Below are 20147 nucleotides of genomic sequence, written 5' to 3'. Positions count from 1 at the left end.
GCTGTTTGGTTCTTGGGACAAACAGTGGGCGTGGGTGGGAGGTCAGGGATGGCCCCGCAGGACTTTTGTGTGGGTGAGCTAGCCTGGCGCCCTCCTACCTTGGCAGTTCCTTCCTGAAGCCCTTCCTCTCACGAGCCCCACGCAAACGACAGGGCTTATATTCGGGCAATTACGGGCGCTTTGGTCGCTCGGCTGCCACTGGGCATGCCCAGTCCCGGGTCACGTGATGTCTGTCATGGCCGCCTCCGTGGCCCGGGGAGGCGTGAGTGCTGGGCTGCTGCTGCGGGCGGCCAGGGGAGCCTGGTGGAGCCGCCCCGGAGGCAGTTGGGGGTCTGGGGAGGCGGCGGCGCCAGCGACAGCCAGAGGATTCCGAGCGACAGGTACCTGGGGCGCCTCGGGGGCTAGCGTTCATCCGTCGGACCCCCGCAAGGCGCCGCGGGGCCGCTCACCGAACCGTGTTTTTCAGGCTCGCACCCGGCGGGGGAGGAGGAAGCTGGTGGCCCCGAGCGGCCCGGGGACGTGTGAGTGTAGGGGGACAAGGCCCCCATTCTTTATCCCATGAGGTTCCTCCGGTCCCCACCTTGCCCTGCAGCCTCATCTCTGTCCCCTTCTACGTCGTCCTATTCCCCTGACCGTCAACCCCCCCCCCAACCGTACGTTCCACCTGGCCACCGCGTCCATCATCAAGTTTGGCATCTGCACCTCCATCTGTCCCCAGGGTGAACGTGGTGTTCGTAGACCGGTCAGGCCAACGGATTCCGGTGAGCGGTAGAGTGGGGGACAATGTTCTCCACTTGGCCCAGCGCCACGGAGTGGACCTGGAAGGTGGGAGCCCGGCACAGGGAATTGGGGAGGGCCTTATTCATTGTTTAAAAAGACCCGCAAATCAGATAGGGTTCTCCATTACTTAACCCTCCCGTGGCTTCCCATCAAACATGGTTAAAATCCAGATTCCTCACCAATGTCTCTGACCAGCTCTAAACCTCTTCACTCACTCAGCAGTTATTTGCTGAGCATTTGTTAGAGGTTATTTACACCACTGCCCTCCGGGAGCTTGTATTCTCTTCCTCCTCCTTCTCTCTAGTCTAGACACACTGGCTTTCTTGCTGTTCCTCAAACAAAAAACCAAGTTCGTTCCTGCCTCGGGGCTTTTGCACTTGCTGCTCCAGACATCTGAAGTGCTTTCCCACCAGATCTTCTGGCTCTCCATCTCATCCTTCAGGTCTCAATGTAAATGTCACCTTTCTGACAGTCTCATCCCTTCATCCCAGTTAACGTCCCCATCCCCAGTCACACTAGGTTCTCAGTGTGCTTTATTGCCTCCGTAGCGCTTCTCATTGCTTTCTTTCCATTTTGTCGTCTGTCCTCAGAATGAGACCAGAAACCCTCTTTGCCACTTATCGGTTGCCTGTCATGGTATTTAGATGCCACAAGTATTAAGTCAGTGTCTGTTGAGTGAAAGATAATAATAGCAGACATTACCTTAAGCGCGTTAAATAGCTATTGACTTGATAAAATCTTCATAACAACGCTACGTAATAGGGGGGATTATCTCATTTTTTAGGTGAAAAAACTGAGCCCCACGTTAAGTTGACACAGTCCAAGGTCAAGTAAGTGGCAAAACTAGATGCAAAGCCAGTTTATTTTAGCTGCTAATCTGTGCTGCTCTTCTGTGCATATTGAATACCTACTGTGTGCCAGGCAACAGTGTACAAAACAGATAAGGCCCCTGTTGTTTCACACCAGTTTCAACCTAACAGGGACAATGATCTCACGAGTAGACATGTAATCATATCATGAGCAGCTGGAGAGGGCGGTCTGAAACAAAAATATACAGGGTTACTGGTTGGGTGAATATAATACAGAGCCTAAAGTATTGAATCATTACAGGGGGCGGAGGTATTGGGGGGGCTGGGCATGGCAGGCCTACTTCAAGTTCTGTTCTGGGATCCAGTCACCAGGAGACCAGGACAGAGATTGGAACATGAGTTTTCGAGGCAAGTGGCCTACGGTCAAATTTTGCCTGTTACCAGCTGTATGACCCTGAGCCAGGGTCCTTAACATCTCTGGACCTCTGTTTCCTCCTCTATAATATGGGGCAATTTAGTTACTGTGGGTTGCTATGGAGAATTACACAGATCTTGTAAGTAGTGCTTAATCCCTGGCATGTGGTTAGTGCCCAGTGACTAGTTGGGACTGTTACGTTAGATAATCTCTCTCTCATGGGGTGAGGATGCTAATGAGGTGGGAAACAGGGCTGAGGAAGAGATCCCTGGGGACTACCTGGAGCTTCAAGGCCCAGACATTTTCTCCCCAGGAGATGGGGAGGGTGAGCTAAGCCACCGGGTCCCCCAAGGAGCTTCTTTCGGGTCAGGAGGCTGCCTTGCAGCTTCATCGTCATCATCCAACATGTCTGGAAGAGAGAGAATTCTGTCCCGTTCACTTAGAACACGTGTCTCTTGAGCATCCACAGCATGCCAGCCTCAGTGCCAAGTACACAGAGAGGAGGCCAGGTTGACGGAGCATAGGTAAACCCAGAGATTAAGACGGGAACTTTAGACTGTGGTAAATGCTGTGCAGAAATTAGAGTCATCAAGGCCAGGGGGAAGGATAAGAAATCGGAGGTGGGGGAACTGGAAGACAGTGGAGTTGAGTCCCTGAAGCCAAGAAGGATCTAACCATGGAAAAAGTAGAGAGAAGAGCATTTCAGGGCAAGGGTACAGCAAGTGCAGAGGTCCTGTGGTGGGGGATGAGGTTGGCATGTTGGAGTTGAGCAGAGGGGCCAGTGTGGCTGATGTGGAATGAGGGAGAGATCGGGAGGATCTTAAGGATTGGTTTTATTCTGGCTATGAAAACCCTTTGGAGGGGTGCCTGGGTGGCTCAGTCAGTTAAGCGTCTGACTCTTGGTTTCGGTTCAGGTCATGGTCTCACGGTTGGGGGGTTCAAGCCCCAAATCGGGCTCCGTGCTGACAGTGCGGGGCCTGCTTGGTATTCTCTCTCTCTCAAAATAAACTTTAATGTTTATTTATTTCAGAGAGAGAGAGAGAGAGAGAGAGAGAGAGAGAGAGAGAGAGAGAACAGCGTGAGCAGGGGAAGGGCAGAGAGAGGGAAACACAGAATCCGAAGCACACTCCAAGCTCTGAGCTGTCAGCATAGAGCCCGACGCGGGCCTCAAACTCATGAACCGTGAGATCATGGCTTGAGCTGAAGCTGGATGCTTAACTGACTGAACCACCCAGACGCCCCACTCAAACTAAACTTAAAAACAGAAAACAAAAGAAAGAAAGAAAACCCTTTGGAAGGTTTTAGGCCAGGAAGGACATTATCCTGAAGCACAGTTCTCAGTGATCAATCCAAAAGTTGGGAATGTGTCCAGGGAAAAGCAGGAAACCCCAGTTTCTGCGTCTTGCAACCCTGATATTCTGATCTCTTCTCCTGCCACACTAGGTGTGGAGTGAGCTGGTCCCATCTTTAGGAGCAACGGAGAGATGGGTACACCCTTGCCTGGTGCGGCGAGAGGGTCCCTGCCAGGGCTTACAGGCTATGGGGACCCTGCCTGAGTTTTCACCTCTCAGCTACACTGAAGTCAAGTCCATGTTCCTTCATGGTGCCATGCACGTAGGCCACTGGGGAGTCCTTGGGAGACAGGACACCCTGGACGTCCCTTTGCAGGCCCAGCCGCAGTTCGGGAACGGCTAGCTGAGCGAATGACAGGGTGGGGGGGCCACACGGTGCGTGTGCAGAGGACGGAGAGAGGAGGGGCGTCTGGTGAGACAAACGGCCTCTCCTCCCTCATGCCTTCGACCGAGCGGCACCTGCCTGACCGTGTCCCTCACCGGCACGTCCCCACTTGTTGCCCCCAGGGGCCTGTGAAGCTTCCCTGGCCTGCTCCACCTGCCATGTGTACGTGAGCGAGGACCACCTGGACCTCCTGCCTCCTCCTGATGAGCGGTGAGCAGGCGGCCCCTCCCGGGCCTGCGCGGCAGGGCCCGGCCGCTGAGTCCCCCCCGGGCGGCGGTGGAAGGCAGCCCCAGCTTCTCGCCCCCTCGCGGCTGCTGGCGGCGGCGCTGCCCCCTGACCATCCCCCCTGGATTTGGGCAGCCTGCTCCTGCCCGCCCTTCGGGGCCCCCGCCAGCCAGACGCCATGCCCGCCGCTGACGGCTGCTCTCCTTGCTCCAGGGAGGACGACATGCTGGACATGGCCCCCCTTCTTCAGGAGAACTCCCGGCTGGGCTGCCAAATCGTGCTGACTCCCGAGCTGGAAGGGGCCGAATTCACCCTGCCGAAGATCACCAGGAACTTCTACGTGGACGGCCATGTCCCCAAGCCCCACTGACGTGGGCAGCCGTCGTGGCCCTCGGGGCCAGGGCTGGAAGAATCGCCAAGCCGCCCGCCCAGCCCAGAGCGTGGACAGGCCCGAGAGAGATGTTGGGAGCAGCCAGAAGCCCAAAGCCCCTGCTTCAGATCCCATGTCCAGGCTCTGGTTGGGGGGTGCGGTGGGGGGTGGGAGGGGCACCAGCCCCTGCCCGGGAGCCTCCCCCAAACTCAGGAGAATCAGTGTGTGGATGGGGTGGAATCTGACTGGAATGACAATAAAACTGTCTCACAGACCTCCAGCATCTTGAGTGTCCTCGGGGGCGGGCAGGCCTGGGGTCTATGGCTGCATCGTCTTCACCTGGACCCCCAACTCTGCCCTCTCATAGCGGCGATGGGGCCGCGGGGGCGGGGGACCACCGGGGCGGAGACCTGGAACCTCCCGGGAGGAGAGGGCGTGGGGGCCTGAGCACACGTGGATCGGCGTGGCAAGGCCCCGCCCCCACCGCCGCGGAGGGATTCGGAGGGGTCCGGGCCGGCCCGGCGGGGTGCGAAGTCCACCTGAGCCGGGTGGCCAGAGTGGCACCGAGGCTGGCCCGCGGCGCTGACCGGGTGCCGGGCATCGCCTGCTAGAGGCGCCCGACCCCGCTGGCCCCGCCCAGGTGGGGCTCATTGCACCCTCTGCAGAGGCGCCCCCACGAGGCGCGTCCTGCTCCCCTCAGGTGGGGCTCATCGAGTGGGCCCAGGGTGGGCGGGGCCGGGCGCGATCGGGGCGGGGGAGGTGGGGCTGGGCCGGGCGCGATGGAGGCCCGGCCTGTCCCAGACTTCTCCAAGCTCCAGGAGCTGCTGGCGCCGCCGTGTCTGGACCCTAAGGCGTCTCGGGCGCCCCCTCTTCAGCAGGCACCAAGGACCCCAGGATGCCCCAGACCCAATGGCAGGTGCGTGAAGGAGTGGCCCCTTCCCCAAACCTGACCCAGTGGTCAAAGGGTCGGGACCGCTGGTTCCTGGGGTTATCCAGGGGTCACGGTGTTAGTTACTGGTGCTTAAAAAAGAAGAAGTTCTGGTCCCCAGGGAGAGTTGGGGTCATATGGGGGTCAGAGGCCACGCAATCCCCTTAGCCCATGTCTCTGAAGACTGCACAGGTGCTGCCCACGCTGTCCCTTGTCCCCAGGTCCTTCTGGCCTGCACGCCAGGACTCCGTCACTGCCCTGCGTTTTCTCCAAGAAACGGCAGAGGGGCTGGTCCAGCGCCCTGCCCAGGACACCCAAACCCTGGGGGCCTCCCGGGAGCTGAAGGCCTTGGAGTCTCTGGGACCTTCGCCTCTGGCAAGGGATGCCGAGAACATGCTGACCCCAATCGGCCAGCAACGCTGCAGCTCGAGGCCCCCGGAGGCTCCCCCAGCCCCCTCAGCCCTACCCCAGAGGAGGCCCCGGAAGCAGTCAAAGCCCCACCGGGGCGCTGAGAGAGTGGATCCCCGGTTTGAGGGGGTGACCCTGAAGTTTCAAATAAAGCCGGATTCCAGCCTCCAGATCCTAGCCAGCTACAGGTAGGGGCTGGCCCAGAGGAGGGCGCCCTTTTTGCAAGTTATAGTTATAGTGATAATGGTGGGGGCAGGGACCTCCAGGCGTCTGCTCATGGACGCCCACGCCAGCCCTACAGTTACAAAGGGCTCATCTCTGAGCGAGACCTCGGGCTGGTGCCCGTCCCAGCCCTGCTGCTCTGATCCAGCGACGTTCTGGTCTGAGCGCAGGTTCTTTTTTTTTGTTTTGTTTTTTTCAATGTATTCATTTTTGAGAGAGAGCACAAAAGCAGGGAAGGGGCAGAGAGGGAGAGGGAGACACGGAATCCAAAGCAGGCTCCAGGCTCTGAGCCATCAGCACAGAGCCCAGCATGGGGCACGAACTCGTGAACCGTGAGACTGTGACCCTAGCCGAAGTCGGTGAGCATCGGTCACTGGCTTTATGAGATGGGCCGGACCATCCTGAGGGCCGCCGCTACTGTTACTTTTTTCAATAATGTTAATGACTGCCATTTGTCAGGAACAACAATAAGAAGTAACAGGCAGCACTTGATGTGTATGGGCTCATTGAAGGCTCGTGAATCCCATTTTACAGATCTGGAAACTGAGGTGCAGAGGGTGAGATCACTTGTCCAGAGTCACGAGGTGGGGACTTGGAGAAATAGGATCTCAAACTGGCAGGCTGGCCCCAGGCTTCCTGCCTCTTCGTATGATAATCACCATTATTATTGCTAACGAGGGGCAAGGTCAGGCCTTTCAGACATCCGAAGCCTCCTCGGGGGATGCCTGATGCCCGGACAGTGAATCATCTTCATCATCGAGGGGCGCTGCCCTGGACGAGATACAGATCCCCCAGTGCTAACTCCTGTCTATTCTCCAGCCTGACCTGCACTAGCCGCTCCCAGGGTCCCTCCACAGGCCCTGCGGGGGGCCCTGAGGCCAACTCAGGAGGCGGCGAGGCCCTGGGTGAGTCCCGGAGACTTGACAGCTATAAATATTTGTGGGGGGGAGGCAATTTCCCATCGTCTCTGTCTTTCTTCCCGTCCTGCTTCCCCATTTAGACCCATCCAGAAGGAGTCATGGTGCACCTCCCTCCACTCGAGCTGAGTCACCCCCACCCCCGGTTTCCTCCTCTGTTTAGCTTTGCCATCTGTCTCCCTTCCTGGCTTTCCCTCTGCTTTAGATCTGGTAATACCCAGGGCTGGCCCGGAGCCGGGTGGGGCCCTCGTCGAGACTCCAACAACATGCCCCACCTGCACGGGCCTCCTGAGCCCAGACTCTTGGCCTCTGCCCCTTACCCTGACCTCTGCCCCTTCAGGGCCCCGGTGCTGTGCTTCCTGTAGGACCCAGAGGACCCCACTCTGGAGGGATGCTGAAGACGGGACCCCTCTCTGCAATGCGTGTGGTATCAGGTCCTCAGAACGGAGGAGGAGTTTGGATGCTTAGCCAGTGTGGGGCGCCGGGAAGGGAAACACCCTCGGGGAAAGTGGTTCCCTTGAGGCCGTTTCTGGGCCCCTGCTACATCCTGATGTTGGTTTCTTGTACCCCCCACCCCAGGTACAAAAAATATGGCACCCGCTGCTCCAGCTGCTGGCTGGTGCCCAGGAAGAGCGTCCAGCCCAAGAAGTTATGTGGCAGATGTGGGGTGTCCCTGGGCCCCCACCAAGGCCCGGCTCAGGAAGGGTAAGCCCTTCCTCACCTAGCTGAGCCCATCCGGACTCAGTTTCTCCAGGGAGGAGACGGGCAGGAGCCCTCCTGGGAGGAGTGGGGAGACAGCTGGAGTCTTTGGGGGTCTAGCCTTCCTCCTCTCTCTGCCCCCTCCCCTTCAGGGATCCCAGGTGGAAGACCCAGGCCTCCGGCTCCAGAGCCCCTGTCTCAGGGGGCCACTGTGCCCCGTCTTGGCCCCTGGTCCAATCCGGCTTGGCTGAGCCTCTCCTCAGAAAATGTCCTCAGCAGTGACACTCATATTGTTGACAGCAGTAACAATAAAGAACAAAACGACTCTGAGCAAAGCACCGTGACTCGGGGATCGCGTCTCACGCACGCAGGCACGTGGGGGCAGGTGTTTTCTCATTCGGATTCTGAGGGACACACACAGAGAGTCGTCTATACGGGCACCAGCCGCCCCACCGGGAATTAGTCACCTTCACCGCAACTCCCCATACAGGGCGACAGCCACCACACGCAGAGACAGACAACAGTAGACAGACACACACGTGGGGCGCCTGGCTGGCTCAGCCCATGGAGTGGGCGACTCTTGACCTCGGGGTTGTGGGTTCAAGCCCCACGTTGGGGGTAGAGATTACTTACAAAAATAAGATCTTAAAAAGAGAGAGAGGGGCACCGCCTTGGGCGGCTCAGTTGGTTGAGCGTCTGACTTCGGCTCAGTTCAGGTCACGGTCTCACGGTTTGTGGGTTTGAGCCCCACATCCGGCTTCAGCGCCATAGAAGCCTGCTTCGGATTCTCTGTCTCCCTCTCTCTCTCTCTGCCCCTCCCCCCGCTCACTCTCTCTCTTTCTCTCTCAAAAATAAACAAACATTAAAAACAAAAAGGCAAGACAAATACATGAGTGGGGCTGACACACGCCTTCACACACACACAAGACACATGGACAAGCTCACACGTGCTGACACTCACATGAGACAGACCACACACTAGCCAGAAACATGCACTGATACTCACACCTGCTGACACACACACGTGACAACACACAGGAAATACACCTAGATGACACACATTGGCACACGGTGATATCCACACCCTGGGCCCTCTATCTGTCAGCTCTCCCCCTGCCTGCAGAATGTCACCTTCCCATGTCTCTACACATACCAGTCCCTTCTGTGCCCCGCTGCTCCTCTTTCAAGGTCTCTTTCACCCCATCAAAGTGTGTCCCTAGCCTGAAGCCAAAAGCCACGTGGGAGAGGAGGGCCCTGGACACACAGGACACCCGTGCTCACTGGGAGGATGGGTGGGCTGCAGCCAGGGTGGGGATGTCACCCCCCGTGACAGTGAGCGAGACCTGCCTGGCCACATACTCCAGGAAGGTGAAACCCCCTTTGTCTCTCCCGGGTGAGCCCACGGGGAAGGCCTGGGCCCGGGATTCCTCAGCCCTCAGATCCCTGACTCATTCGGTCTCACTCTTCCTCAGCTCAGAACACCCTCCCGCCCTGTCTCCCCATAGCCGCTGCCTTCTCATGACTTGGGGGCAGGGCTCAGCCCCGCACCACATATTCAGAGAAGTCTTCCTTGACCACCCAGTCTAAAATAGACACCCCAATCCCATGCTATGTCAGGCTCTAGTTCAGCTCCTCACTGGTCTCCCTCTTAGAACCTACCAGAATTAAAAAAAAAAAACAAACAAACAAACAAAAAAAACATACCAGAATTTTCAAGTCTCTACTACTCTGAGCTTATTTCATTCACATTCATCTCCCCACCTGGACCGTGATTTCAGAGGTGCAAAGCCACATCTGTGTCCCTGACCATGATAGGCCACCCCAGTGCCCAGCATGAAGTTCCTTGGGGATACACGTTGAACACACAGAGGTCTCAGACTATGTGTGAACTCCCGGCTGTTTTTACCCATTTATTCAGCATTTATGGAGCAACTCCTGTGTGCCAGGCCAGCGGGGACACTATATGGTAAATAGAACAAAGGTCCCCGCTCTAGTGAAGCCAAAATTCTAACGTGACAGTAAACAAATAATTAAATATCTAGTTGAATGGCAAGTAGTGGCTGGTGCTTTATTTAGAGAAAATAAAGTATGTAAGGAGATAGGAGTTGGGGGGGGCTACCTTAGTGATGGTCCTCTCTGAGGGGGGACAGCCAAGGCCTCTCTGACATCTGTGTAGAGACCTGGGGGTAAGGAACTAGCTGTGGGACTTGAAGATGAAGACAGTCCAGGCAGAGTGAATGGCAAAAGCAAAGGCCCTGTGGCAGGTGGGACCTTGTGGGACTCCGAGGAATCGAGAAGAGGCTGGTGGGAGTGGAGAGAGGTGGTTAAGGGTGTGTGTGACAGTAGGGGCTGCACCATGCTTGTGCCTTTTCTCCTTCTGTACCCTGACTAGGCCTCTCGGCAGCCCCCCAGCCCAACCCCCGTTTCCTGCTCTTACCTTTGCTCGGGAAATGTTTGCCTGGGGCAGCTGATGGAGTGGGAGCTGTCCAGGACTGTTTCCTTCTCTCTGGCTCTGTTCCTGCTTTGGAGAGAGGCAGAGACTGCAAGGGTGGGGGGAGGTCCAGCTGTTCTCTCCTTATGCTGCCTGGCGGTGAGGGAGGTGGTGCTGTGCGGGGGGGGGGGGGGGGGGGAGAGGGGAGTGCGGTTGCAGTTGATACCGCGTGTCTCTTGTGAGTCGTGATGGGCAGTCAAAAGGCAGGTTAGGGGTAAACTGAGACACCGTGGATGGATACAGGATGGAGAAGGCATTGAGGGTGGGGGCAGGGATACACCCTTTAACGGGAGGGACATTTTGGGGGCTGACTGCAGTCCCTGTTTGCATTTACTCATCCTGGCGAGGCCTCAGGACGGGAGCCCGGTGTCCAGACCCCTGGGAGGGGCCTCCACCCATCCTGGGGAGGCAGCTTTAGTTCTTCCCGGAACCAGGCCTGGGGGAATCACCTAGCTCCCCCCCCCCAAGTGTTAGCTGGGTTAGAGGGCAGCGCTCTGGGCGGAAGAGATAAAGGGTAGGGAGCTGGAGGAAGGAGTGAGGTCCCCACCCCGGCCCAAGGGTCAGCTGAGAGCAGGAAACTGGACACCGAGAAAGCAAGCCCCGGGTCACACCGCATGAAGGCGGCTTGCACTGCGCCTGACACATAGTAGGCCCTCAAAAACAAACAAGCAAAAATAGTTTATTTAGGAATATCCCGCGGGGTTGGCATTGGAACCTTGGGCTGCTTCCACATCGCAGACTGAAGCAGACGGACCCAGAGTCCTTTATAAAAACTTTATTGGGGGGCGGGGTAGAAAAAGGGGATGACGCCCCTGGAATTGAATAAATAAGTGAATAAATAAATAAATACATAAATAAATAGAACAATAAGTAAGCCCCCCTGTGCCTCTAGGGGGCGTCCCCCGGCCCGCGGGGAGAGGGGAGCGGGCTCACGCTGACGTCAGCTGGATGGCAAAGACCTCGCCCCCGGCCTGCGCCTCCGCGGTGCCCGCAGCCTCGGTTCCACCTTCGGCTGCGGCCGTGCTCCCTCCAGCGCCGCCGCCCGCGCCGTTGAGACACACGGCCTCACCAGAGCTTTCGGCCTCCTGCACGTTATACTCGCCCTTCTTGCAAGCGGTGGACTGCACGTAGAAGGCCAGGCCGGCCCCCGCGGCCAGCAGCGCTGCGCCCCCCGCCGCGCCGCCCACGGCGACCCACAGCCACGGACCTGCAGGGTGGAGATCCTCAAAGAGGGTGGACCGGCTCAAGGCTCCCAAGCCCGGCCTCCTCTTTTCCCTCCCCGCAGGCACAAGGTCAGACCTCCCGGGCCTGGCAGAGAACCCCAGGGAACTCATAGAGCGGGGTGGGGGATAGGAGAAAGCCCGGAAGGCTACCCCGAGCGCCCCGACCCCGAGGAGTGTCATTTCGACATTGGATAGAGGCCCCTAGCCCCAGGGATACCCACAAGTCAACCAACTCACCCCCAAAAGGATGAAGGTGGGGGGAGACCGGGTCATTCCTTCACCCGGAAAACCCACAGAGATACGCGAAGTGGGGGGAAGGGATCTTGGCGAGGGCCCCCCTCACCCGCCTCCTCTGCTCTAGGTCCCTCTCCAACCCCCCTTCTCCACAGCGACGCAGTGAAGGGCGAATTATTAGATCAAGTCTCTTATCACACATAACCGACCCCCAAGTTAATAAGCTCCTTCCGACAGCCATCACAGCCCTGGAGGGTCCCTCCCCGTGAGCTCCAGTCCTCCCTCCACCTTCCGCCCCCAACCCGCCATCGAAACCCCACTCGCCAGGGCGCCCCTGACTTCGGCCCTGGCACACTTCAGTCTCGGGTGCGGCGGAATGGGAGCGGAAACAAGGACCGGGTTCAGGGGCCCCAAGCCGCAGGCCACGCCCCCTGAAGATCCCTCGCCCCGCCCCTCCAGCCGCCACTCACCAGCCACGCGCACTGTGATGCGCCGCGCGTGGCGCCCATGCGCGTTGGTGGCTGCGCACTCGTACTCGCCGCCGTGGCTGCCCATGGCGCCCGCCACGCTCAGCGTGCTGTTGTTACTCGAGAGGCCGATGTTGGGCGCCCCCGGGGGCGCGCGCCAGCTGATCTGGGCTGGGGGCCAGGCCTCCGCGCGGCAGGTCAACGTGAAGTTCCCACCTGGCCGCACGCCTCCGGGAGGCGAGGCCGCCAACTCGGCCACCACCGGGCGGTCTGCAGGGGACAGGAGGTTGGAGGGGCCGCTCAGAGCCGGTCCAGCCACTGACCTACTGACCTTCCACCCGACCACAATCTGAGAGCACCCTTCTTCAGATGGGCAGGCGAGGACCCTGCCTCCCACCAGAGCCACCTCTCCCCATAATCAGGCTGTCATCAGCACTAAAATCCTGTGCCCTGCCTCAAGGAATGAGAAGTGGGGCCCTACACCGGTGCCCTTTTGACCTAGAACTTGAGGGGGCCCGGGCTCCCGTTCCCTAGAGTTTTCATTCTCCTCAGGTTTAGATGAGGAATTCTTGTCCCCAGGAAGGGGTCTGGGGAGGTGCCCTTGAACTGTCTTGGGCAATCCTACTGCTGCAAGTCACTGTTTGGGGGACCGGGTGCCCTCCATCTGGTGCTGCTCCCACTCACATTCCACGCCCACGGTGACAGTCCGTGCGTCCGTGCCATGCGTGTTGGTGGCCAAGCAGCGGTAGGTACCCGCATCTTCTCGGGACACGCGCAGCCGCTGAGGCCTGGGCACGCCCTCCCGGGAGCAGCGCACTTGCGGGGAGGGGCGACCCCGGGCGGCGCAGGCCAGCGCGGCAGCCTCAGTCCCTTCCAGCCACGTCTGGTGACTCGGGCAGGTGGACTCATCCATTTGCGGCGGCGCTGCAAAGCAGCCATGGGGGACGTTAGGGGGGGCGCGGACCCTGGGGCACCCCTACTTCCCACCAGCCTGGGCCCCGCTCACACTCCGTGCTCACGGCGACTGTCTTGACCACGGAGCCGTGCCTGTTGGTAGCGTTGCAGACGTAGATACCAGGTACCAGTTCACTAGAGATGCGGGGGACTCTGGGACTAGGGTCTGGGGGTGCCAGCGGGAGCAGCATCCCTTCACTGGTGCCCTCTGAGCCGATGCACTCCACGCTTGGCTCTGGCTTTCCATCCACCTCACAATAAAACAGCTGCTCAGATCCTTCCACCCATGTCCAATTGCTGGGGCAGCTGAGCTCCTCAAAACTGGGGCCATCTGGGGAGCAGAAGGTCACACAGAGACTGGAAGTCAGGCCAGGGTTATCCTCACCTACCATCCTGCCCCGTGTTGTCCCCACTCACATTCCACCGTGACAGCCACATTTTTGGCTGCAGAACCTCGAGCATTGGTGGCTTCGCAGCGGTAGGTTCCTGCGTGCTCCCGGACCACATGCAGCAGGCCCTCCAGGACCCTGGCCTCCCCAGAGCGCACACAGCTCACGCTCGGCGGCGGGACTCCATGCGCCACACAGCTCAGTGAGACTTCTGTTCCTTCCAGCCATGTAATGTGTTCTGGGCAGCCCACGATGTCCAGCGCTGGGGCGTCTGGGGGAAGATATGTTGTTCGGTTTGGGGTTTAGGGACTGGCCTAATGTCCCTAGACCCCCTTTCCGTCCAAGGGCGGCCACAAAGTGTTGGGCAGGCACAAAGACACTGCACCAAAGAGGTTTCACGCTGGTCGAGCTGTGAGCTGTTTGGAGCCCTTTTTCTGATTCCTACAAAGCGCCCACAGGACTGTCCCCGAGTCTTGGACCTAAAAATTGTTAGAGGGCTTGGAAAGTCCCCCTTTCCAAGACTCCGTCCAGATGTCGCACCCCAGACCCTTAGGGACACGTCTACCTCTTCCTCTCCCTCTTTCCCCAAGATCTTCCCCTAATCCCACTCGCCAGCCTCTTCCCTTTTCCAAAATCCTGCCCAAAGGCACACTTCAGATCCTGTCCCCACTCTTCCTTGTAGGCTTAGTTGCCCCTAGACCCTGTTAGAGATGCGCCCTGTGCACCCCCACTCACACTCCACCGTCAGCGTCACGTCCTTGACTGCCTGGCCCTGGACATTGGCCGCAGTGCAGCGGTAAGTGCCGGCGAGAGCGCGAGTGACTGGACCCAGCAGGCCCAGCGCCAGCACTGCCCCGCTGTCAGGCCGTGCGCAGTGCACGGAGGGAGCGGGGTTTCCTCGGGCTTCACAGCGCAGCGTCTGTTCTGGGCCCTCGGGCCACGTCCAGCTCCTGGGACAGTCCGAATCGTCCAGCCGAGGGGCGTCTGCAGGCAGGGGCGTGGGATACAGAGAAGCCGGACATGGACCTTGAGGAAAAGCCCCACTTCCACAGCAGGGCCAGGGACTGGACAGGTCCTTGGAAATCACGGGGAGGCGAGAGGTTAAAGGCCAACTCACATAGGACGCGGAGTTCGGCGCTCTTGTTCTTGCTTAGGGTCTCCCCGTCCACCTCGAGAGTGGCATCACAGAAGAAGCTGCGCCTGTCGTCGTCCTCAGTGGCATTTAGCTGAAGCTGGGTGGGCTGCCCCGGGACCACGGCTGGAATTCCGTCCAGTGTGACCAGGACTCTGGCCCCAGCTGAGCAAGTTACTGTCACCACCTTCCCTTCGGGGATGGTGGGCTCGCTCAGGGTCAGGACCGGCGCCGGGAAGCCTGGGGACAGGGCATTGGCGGTGAATCCCTTGACCACGCCCCTCCTGCGGGTCGAGGCTGACCCTTATCTACCCGAACCCTCCCGGCTCTGCGGCCAAACTAAGGGTACCGCGCTCCGCCCCTCGGGATGCGCAGGCTCCGCCCCATCTCGCCCCGCCCCCTTGAGGTTGTCTCCGCCAAATCTTTCGGAGATCCTCGCTGGGTTTGCGGCCTTCCCTTTCCGGCGTCTCATATTCCGCCTGCTATTCAGTCTCTGTCACCCCTTATGGACTTTCGGACCACGCCTATTCCTATACTAAGGCCCCGCCCACTATTTGCCCCGCCTTCCCGTTCCTCTGGCTCCACCCCAGAACCGCGCAGGGCCCGCGTCGCTCCCTCTTACTGTAAATAGTCACGTTCTCCCGGGTCTCGCGGCTCTCGCCCCCCAGGGTCACGTTGCAGACCAGCTGGCTGGCCCCCTCCTGTTCTGCACTAGCTGTGGCTGTGGCAGTGGCCATAAGCGCGTCCCCCTCGAAGGTGATATCGGGACTCAGCCTCTGATCCCCTAGCGCCAGGTAGACCCAAGCCTCCGAGGCTGGAAATAGCTCGTCCAAGGCGCAGCTCACGGGTCTTTCTGAGCCCACTTCCAAGAGTCGGGGGGCAGCGAGGCGCGGGCGGTCCGGAGACAGGGCTGGGAGTCACAGAACAGCTTGAATTTATGTATCGAACGCTCAGTATGTACTAAGCACGTTCCATGCACCGTATTATCGTATCGTATCGTATCGTATTATCCTCAAGGCACGTAGGGGAAAACAACGCGCAGCTGGGGCATGTTGGAATTAGGATTAGAATTCAGATTTCCCTGCCTCCAAACTTCTTAACACTTGCCCGACCCCTTTTGGTCCCCTTCTCCCGACACTCACTCACCGAAGGTTCGGAGCTGTCTGGGGGCGGAGCTGTTTTCAAAGAGCCCCAGGCCGTGCGGCCTCAGGTCCAGCTCCGCGCGGCAAGAGAAATTGGCCCCATGGTCCTCCCTTCGCGCCAGTACTGTAGCTGTAAGAACAGCGCCCCGCGCTCGGGGTGGCTCCCCCGCGAAGCTGCGACGGATGAGCTCCTGGGCGCCCCGCAACAGGGTCAAAGTGAGGCTCCCACGAGGCCCAGCGCCCGGGACCCTACAGCTCAGGGTAAAGTTCTCGCCCACAGGCTGCCAGGCAGGCAGCGGCACCAGCTCTACACGATCCGGCCGCTCTGGAAAGGGTAACCACAGCTTTTTGGAAACGCGGGGGTTTAGAGGGACGTGGCGTGGAACCAGGGGCCCAGAGAGGGAGCGCGTGGGGATCCAGAGGGTGGAGCCCGAAGGGGAGGACTCTGTGACCCAGGGGGCGGGGCTTGGAAGGGAGGGAAAGTAGTAGAGTAAGCGTGGCCGCTGAGAACTCACGGAAAGTACGAATGAGCCCACGCGCCTGCAGTGTGCGCCGCGCGCAGCGGAAGAAGCAGACAGGCTGGGTCTCCGGCTCACGGATGTCCACCAGCTGCCGAGCCAGCCAGCGCAAGCCCCTCTGGGTCCCATTCCGGCGCAGCGAGGTCTCCAGGCCACCGCGCTCAGGTCGTGGGCAGTTAGTGCTGCAATTCAGCCACAAAGATCCCCCGCGCTCCACAAGCGCCACGCGGGGCTGCAGATCCGCCCAAAAGGGCTCCTGCGCGACCGCTGCCCAGGGAAACGTGGGCTCAGCCTGGGGAGCCACTTTCCTGGGATCTTAGTGCCCCTATTCGAATCCGGGATTCTTAGGGAATTAGCAGGGGGCAAGAAAGAACTCAGGAGCCCTGCATCCTGTCCCGGCCTCAGGTTTGCAGGCGCGCTCCCAGGGTTCAAACCTCGAGGGCGTCTCTGGGACGGGGCAGCGGAGACACCCCCGTCTCCAAGATGCCCATGGAGCGATGGGAAAGCATGGGGGGGGGAGGGGGGAGGGGATGAAAGATGGGGTCTTTGACGCACACCGCAACGATGGGAGGAGGGGACCTTGTGTGGAGGAAGGAAAACGAACTGGTTCTCAGGATTCTTGCCGGAGACGGGGGAGACAGGTTGAGGCGAGGGCAAAGGGGAGGTGAAACTGAGTCAAGCATAAGTGAGGACCCCCCAAACCCGGGAGAACACAGAAGGCTGGGCTCTTGGAAGGAATCGCGGTAACAGCTGAGGGACTCGGTTGCCAGGGCTCCGGATGGAGCGGGAATAGCTCCTCTGAGTCACGGCAGTTGGGGAAATCGGGTCTTTCCGGACCACGAGTGAGGAAGATGTCAGTCCGTGGACCAGGGTGCATAACAGAGCGTGGGGAGGTACCCCGGAAGGGGACAAGGTAGACACGGGGTATCCAGAGCATGAGGCTGGATTCGGAAGAGCACCCAGGATCTCGAAGAAGACGGTAGGGTAGAGATCTGGGCGAACGAGGAGTCTGGAAGCTGGGTCTCCAGTGTATGTTGGTGGGAAGAGGGATAGAGGGGAAAGGCCAGGGCTCAAGGTGGGGCAGAAGCGTGGGAGTGGAGCGAGAGGAGGGCGGAGCCGGGAGGGGCTTGTGGCCGCTTATCTGGTCCGGGAACTCCGCCCCCACCCTGTCCACCCTGAGCCAGGACCCGGCTCTTACCTGAGAGGCCGAGGAACCCCAGGCCCAGGGCAGCCCAGAGGCCGAGCAACGCCCGGCACAGCCCTGGCGAGGGCCCTGGCATCGCCGCCGCGGGGGAAGCGCAGGAGGCGAGGAGAGCGCGAGCGCGAGCGCGGAGCTGGGCTAGAGGACGGCGCGGCGGGTGGGTTGTGGAGGAGGCAGAGTTGCGTTCGGGGATTGGTTTAACGTTGGTAACTTGGTTTCCAAGGAGGGGGCGGCGGCAGAGGCGGCTGGGGGGGCGGGAGGGCGAGCGTGCTCCAGGCTCCCGGCCTTGGCGAAGGCGTGCTGGCAGGAGCGAGCGACCCCCGGGGTCTACGTGGAAGCCCGCCCCATCGCCCGGAGCCTTCTGGGGGCGGCCGCGCGCTCCCGCGTCATCCTCCGCGGCGAAGCGGAGGTCCGGGGATGCTGGGTTGCCCTTCTCAAACCCCCACGCTACCCCTAGCTTGGATGCCGTGATAATAAGCTGGACTCAGAGCTCCGCCCCCATAGTTATCCGTCCCCCCCCCCTCCGCCTCCGCCCCGCGCCCCTTGAGCAGGGGGTTGAGGGTTTGAGGGCTAGGAGAGATCTGGAAAGAGCAGGATGGGGGAAGGCACAGTTCTAGGGAAGGGTGTGGGGAGGCCTCCCTCACGGATCCTTCTCCTTTTGACCCGGAGAGCTGAGGATTACAGCCACGCCCCTAGTCCCCCTCCGGCTCCGCCCCCGCACGCGACAGAGGGGGTGGGGACGAAAGTGCCAGCGAGTCGGGAACACGTGTGCATGCGCGCAGCGTTCGCGGGCGTCTAAATTAGGGTCGGCTCCGCTCTGGGTCTGTATTTACCCAGCGTGCAGCGGGCACGTGTCTACGCGGCGTGTATGAGCTCAAGCCTCGGAAGAGCACCCCAGAATCCGCTTTCCGCGCGGTAGGCGGGGCCCTGGACAGCCCGGGCCCTGCCAGATACCCAGTGCGGGCTCGGATTCTGTCCACGCGAGACCAAGAGACCAACTATAACACTTCGACCCTTCATCCGGGCCCCAAGCTTTGACACCCCCGCATGTGCCCGGTGACTATCAAGACGTTGCCAGGACATGAGTCTGTGACACCCCACGTGGGCCATCTGATTGCTCCTTCCCTGCAGTCACCACATGGGCACCTTTTCTTCATATCTCTGTCCCTCAGTGTCATGGGCCCCCTCCCATTTGTGCTCTCCCCCCCAGCACTGACAGTGAACTGTGGGGGCCAGTTCTCGCTCCACCCCTGTCCTCCAGGAAAGTGCTAGGTTTTAAGGGGGTGGGGGATAGGAAAGGAAACTTAACATCCAATCAGAGCTGCAGCGTGGCAGCAGCAGAGCCAATCGGGAAAAACCATACTGTGAGCCACCCCCTACCACCACCACAGCCCAAAGCCCTCCAGTACCCAAACTATGCCTATCTGCACCCCTCTGATAATGCCTGCAGGAGAAGTACTTTGCCACACTTGGCTGGAAATGCAGAGGGACTGGGACGCCCAGGTCCCCAGGTGGTTGAGAAAGGAAACCTCAGGTGCCCTAAGAGAGACCAGGAACTTGGAGAAAGTGATTGAGGCAAGGCCAAAAAGGAACCCTAATGGGGGACGTTTAGGCCATGGGACAGAGGCTGACTGAGGAAAGCTTTATTGAACCAGTCAGGGTTCCCCAAATTGCTTCTGATTCCTTTTTCCTCTGGCTCAGCGGTCATGGACCACCCCCTCTGCGCCCCGGGACTGCATCAATAGCCATTTTCGCAGGTAGGTGGCCCCCACGACGAGAAGGATCCCCACAAAGGCCGCGATGGAGGTGGAGGCCAAGACCTTGGGCGCGGGGCTCCAAGCTGGGGACAGGAGGTGAGAATTAGGAAGGGAACACATGTTGATGTGACGCCCCGCATGGAGCTGCCGCTTGGCTCTCTCACCCTGCCGGGGTCATAACCCTTCCCCACCCCTCCTCAAGTCTCCAGGATTCCAAAGGTGCCTCACCGAGGACTGTGAGCGTCATGGGTGCCGAGCTGCTGCGGACCACCAAGCCATCAAGATTGAGGCGTGCGTGGCAGGTCACGGGCTGCAAGAAGTCGCGGGGCCTAGCGGGTAACGTGTACGTCAGCGTCACATTGGCCAGGTCCAGGCCAGTGAAGCGCTCCAGGTTCTCAGAGTAGATGACCCGGCCGCCGCGCCTCAGAGTCACCACCAGGAAGCCCACGGGGAATACGTGTGTCACGTGGCAGCGCAGCGTGTACTCACTGCCCACTAAGACTGGGGGATCCAGGATCACGCTGTGCGGCTGTTCTAAAGCAAGAGGGGGCCGCTGAGCAAGGTGCGCGTGCGCCCCCTAACGCGACTGTCAAATACCCCCCCCTCCGTCCCCCTCCCCTCACCCCAGGAGAACCTGAGCCCCAGTCCCTCACTGTAGGCGGTGATCTTGGCCGTGGCCCCCCGCGTTTCTCCTGCGCAGGTGACGAAGCAGCGCACCTCGGAGCTCCAGGCCCTCACATCCAACAGCTCGTAGGATACCCAGCCGGGCCCACTAAGCGTTCGGCCCCGCCGCAGCCGAGTGCTGAGGCTGGAATTCTCCGGCAGGGGGCAGCTGCTGCTGCAGTTAAGCCACACTGAACCCCCCGGCGGCACGGCCTTGAACGCCGGGCTCACGCGCACCCAGAAGGACGCCGAGGTCTCCGAGGGCTCCGGAGAGTTGCCTCCGGGGCCTTGAGCCCGCGCAGCCCGGCGCCAACGCGCGCTCCCGCCTCCCCGGTAGGCAGCCGCCAGCAAAACCAGCAGCGAGAGGGGGAGCAGAGACCCCATGGGAAAGGGCCCAGACTGAGGGGCCCCGCGCCAGGGAGCCAAAGCTGGCTGTGGAGATAAGGAGGCCCGCAGCCCCGCCTCC

The 20147-nt window shown here is 60.1% G+C and overlaps 4 protein-coding genes across 4 annotated transcripts; 2 read left to right on the top strand and 2 right to left on the bottom strand.

The window, feature by feature from the left end:
* Window positions 1-63: 63 nt before the first annotated feature.
* On the top strand, window positions 64-4611 carry FDX2 (ferredoxin 2). The gene is made up of 5 exons (XM_047095477.1): window positions 64-380; window positions 467-521; window positions 719-825; window positions 3864-3951; window positions 4180-4611. Exons 1-5 carry the CDS (start codon window positions 227-229, stop codon window positions 4334-4336), a joined length of 561 nt encoding a protein of 186 aa, XP_046951433.1. The 5' UTR covers window positions 64-226; the 3' UTR covers window positions 4337-4611.
* Window positions 4612-5115: 504 nt separating this feature from the next.
* On the top strand, window positions 5116-8123 carry ZGLP1 (zinc finger GATA like protein 1). Its single transcript, XM_047094539.1, has 6 exons — window positions 5116-5214; window positions 5448-5860; window positions 6714-6799; window positions 7152-7245; window positions 7391-7516; window positions 7663-8123. The coding sequence occupies exons 1-6, from the start codon at window positions 5116-5118 to the stop codon at window positions 7790-7792; spliced, it is 948 nt and encodes a 315-aa protein (XP_046950495.1). The 3' UTR covers window positions 7793-8123.
* A 2807-nt stretch (window positions 8124-10930) lies between these two features.
* On the bottom strand, window positions 10931-17340 carry ICAM5 (intercellular adhesion molecule 5). The gene is made up of 11 exons (XM_047096776.1): window positions 17259-17340; window positions 16058-16327; window positions 15547-15867; window positions 15023-15310; window positions 14386-14640; window positions 14004-14252; window positions 13297-13539; window positions 12932-13210; window positions 12610-12849; window positions 11929-12195; window positions 10931-11208 (listed from the first exon to the last, which is right to left on the bottom strand). Exons 1-11 carry the CDS (start codon window positions 17338-17340, stop codon window positions 10931-10933), a joined length of 2772 nt encoding a protein of 923 aa, XP_046952732.1.
* Window positions 17341-18889: 1549 nt separating this feature from the next.
* Window positions 18890-20065, bottom strand: ICAM4 (intercellular adhesion molecule 4 (Landsteiner-Wiener blood group)). The gene is made up of 3 exons (XM_047097317.1): window positions 19672-20065; window positions 19247-19552; window positions 18890-19101 (listed from the first exon to the last, which is right to left on the bottom strand). Exons 1-3 carry the CDS (start codon window positions 20063-20065, stop codon window positions 18959-18961), a joined length of 843 nt encoding a protein of 280 aa, XP_046953273.1. The 3' UTR covers window positions 18890-18958.
* Window positions 20066-20147: the final 82 nt, after the last annotated feature.

This window comes from Lynx rufus, unplaced genomic scaffold (assembly GCF_022079265.1).
Source record: "Lynx rufus isolate CCGP_SWC_20201006 ecotype Redwood Valley unplaced genomic scaffold, mLynRuf1.p SCAF_4, whole genome shotgun sequence".
Lineage (NCBI taxonomy): Eukaryota > Metazoa > Chordata > Mammalia > Carnivora > Felidae > Lynx > Lynx rufus.
This window is presented reverse-complemented; position numbering and strand designations above follow the sequence as displayed.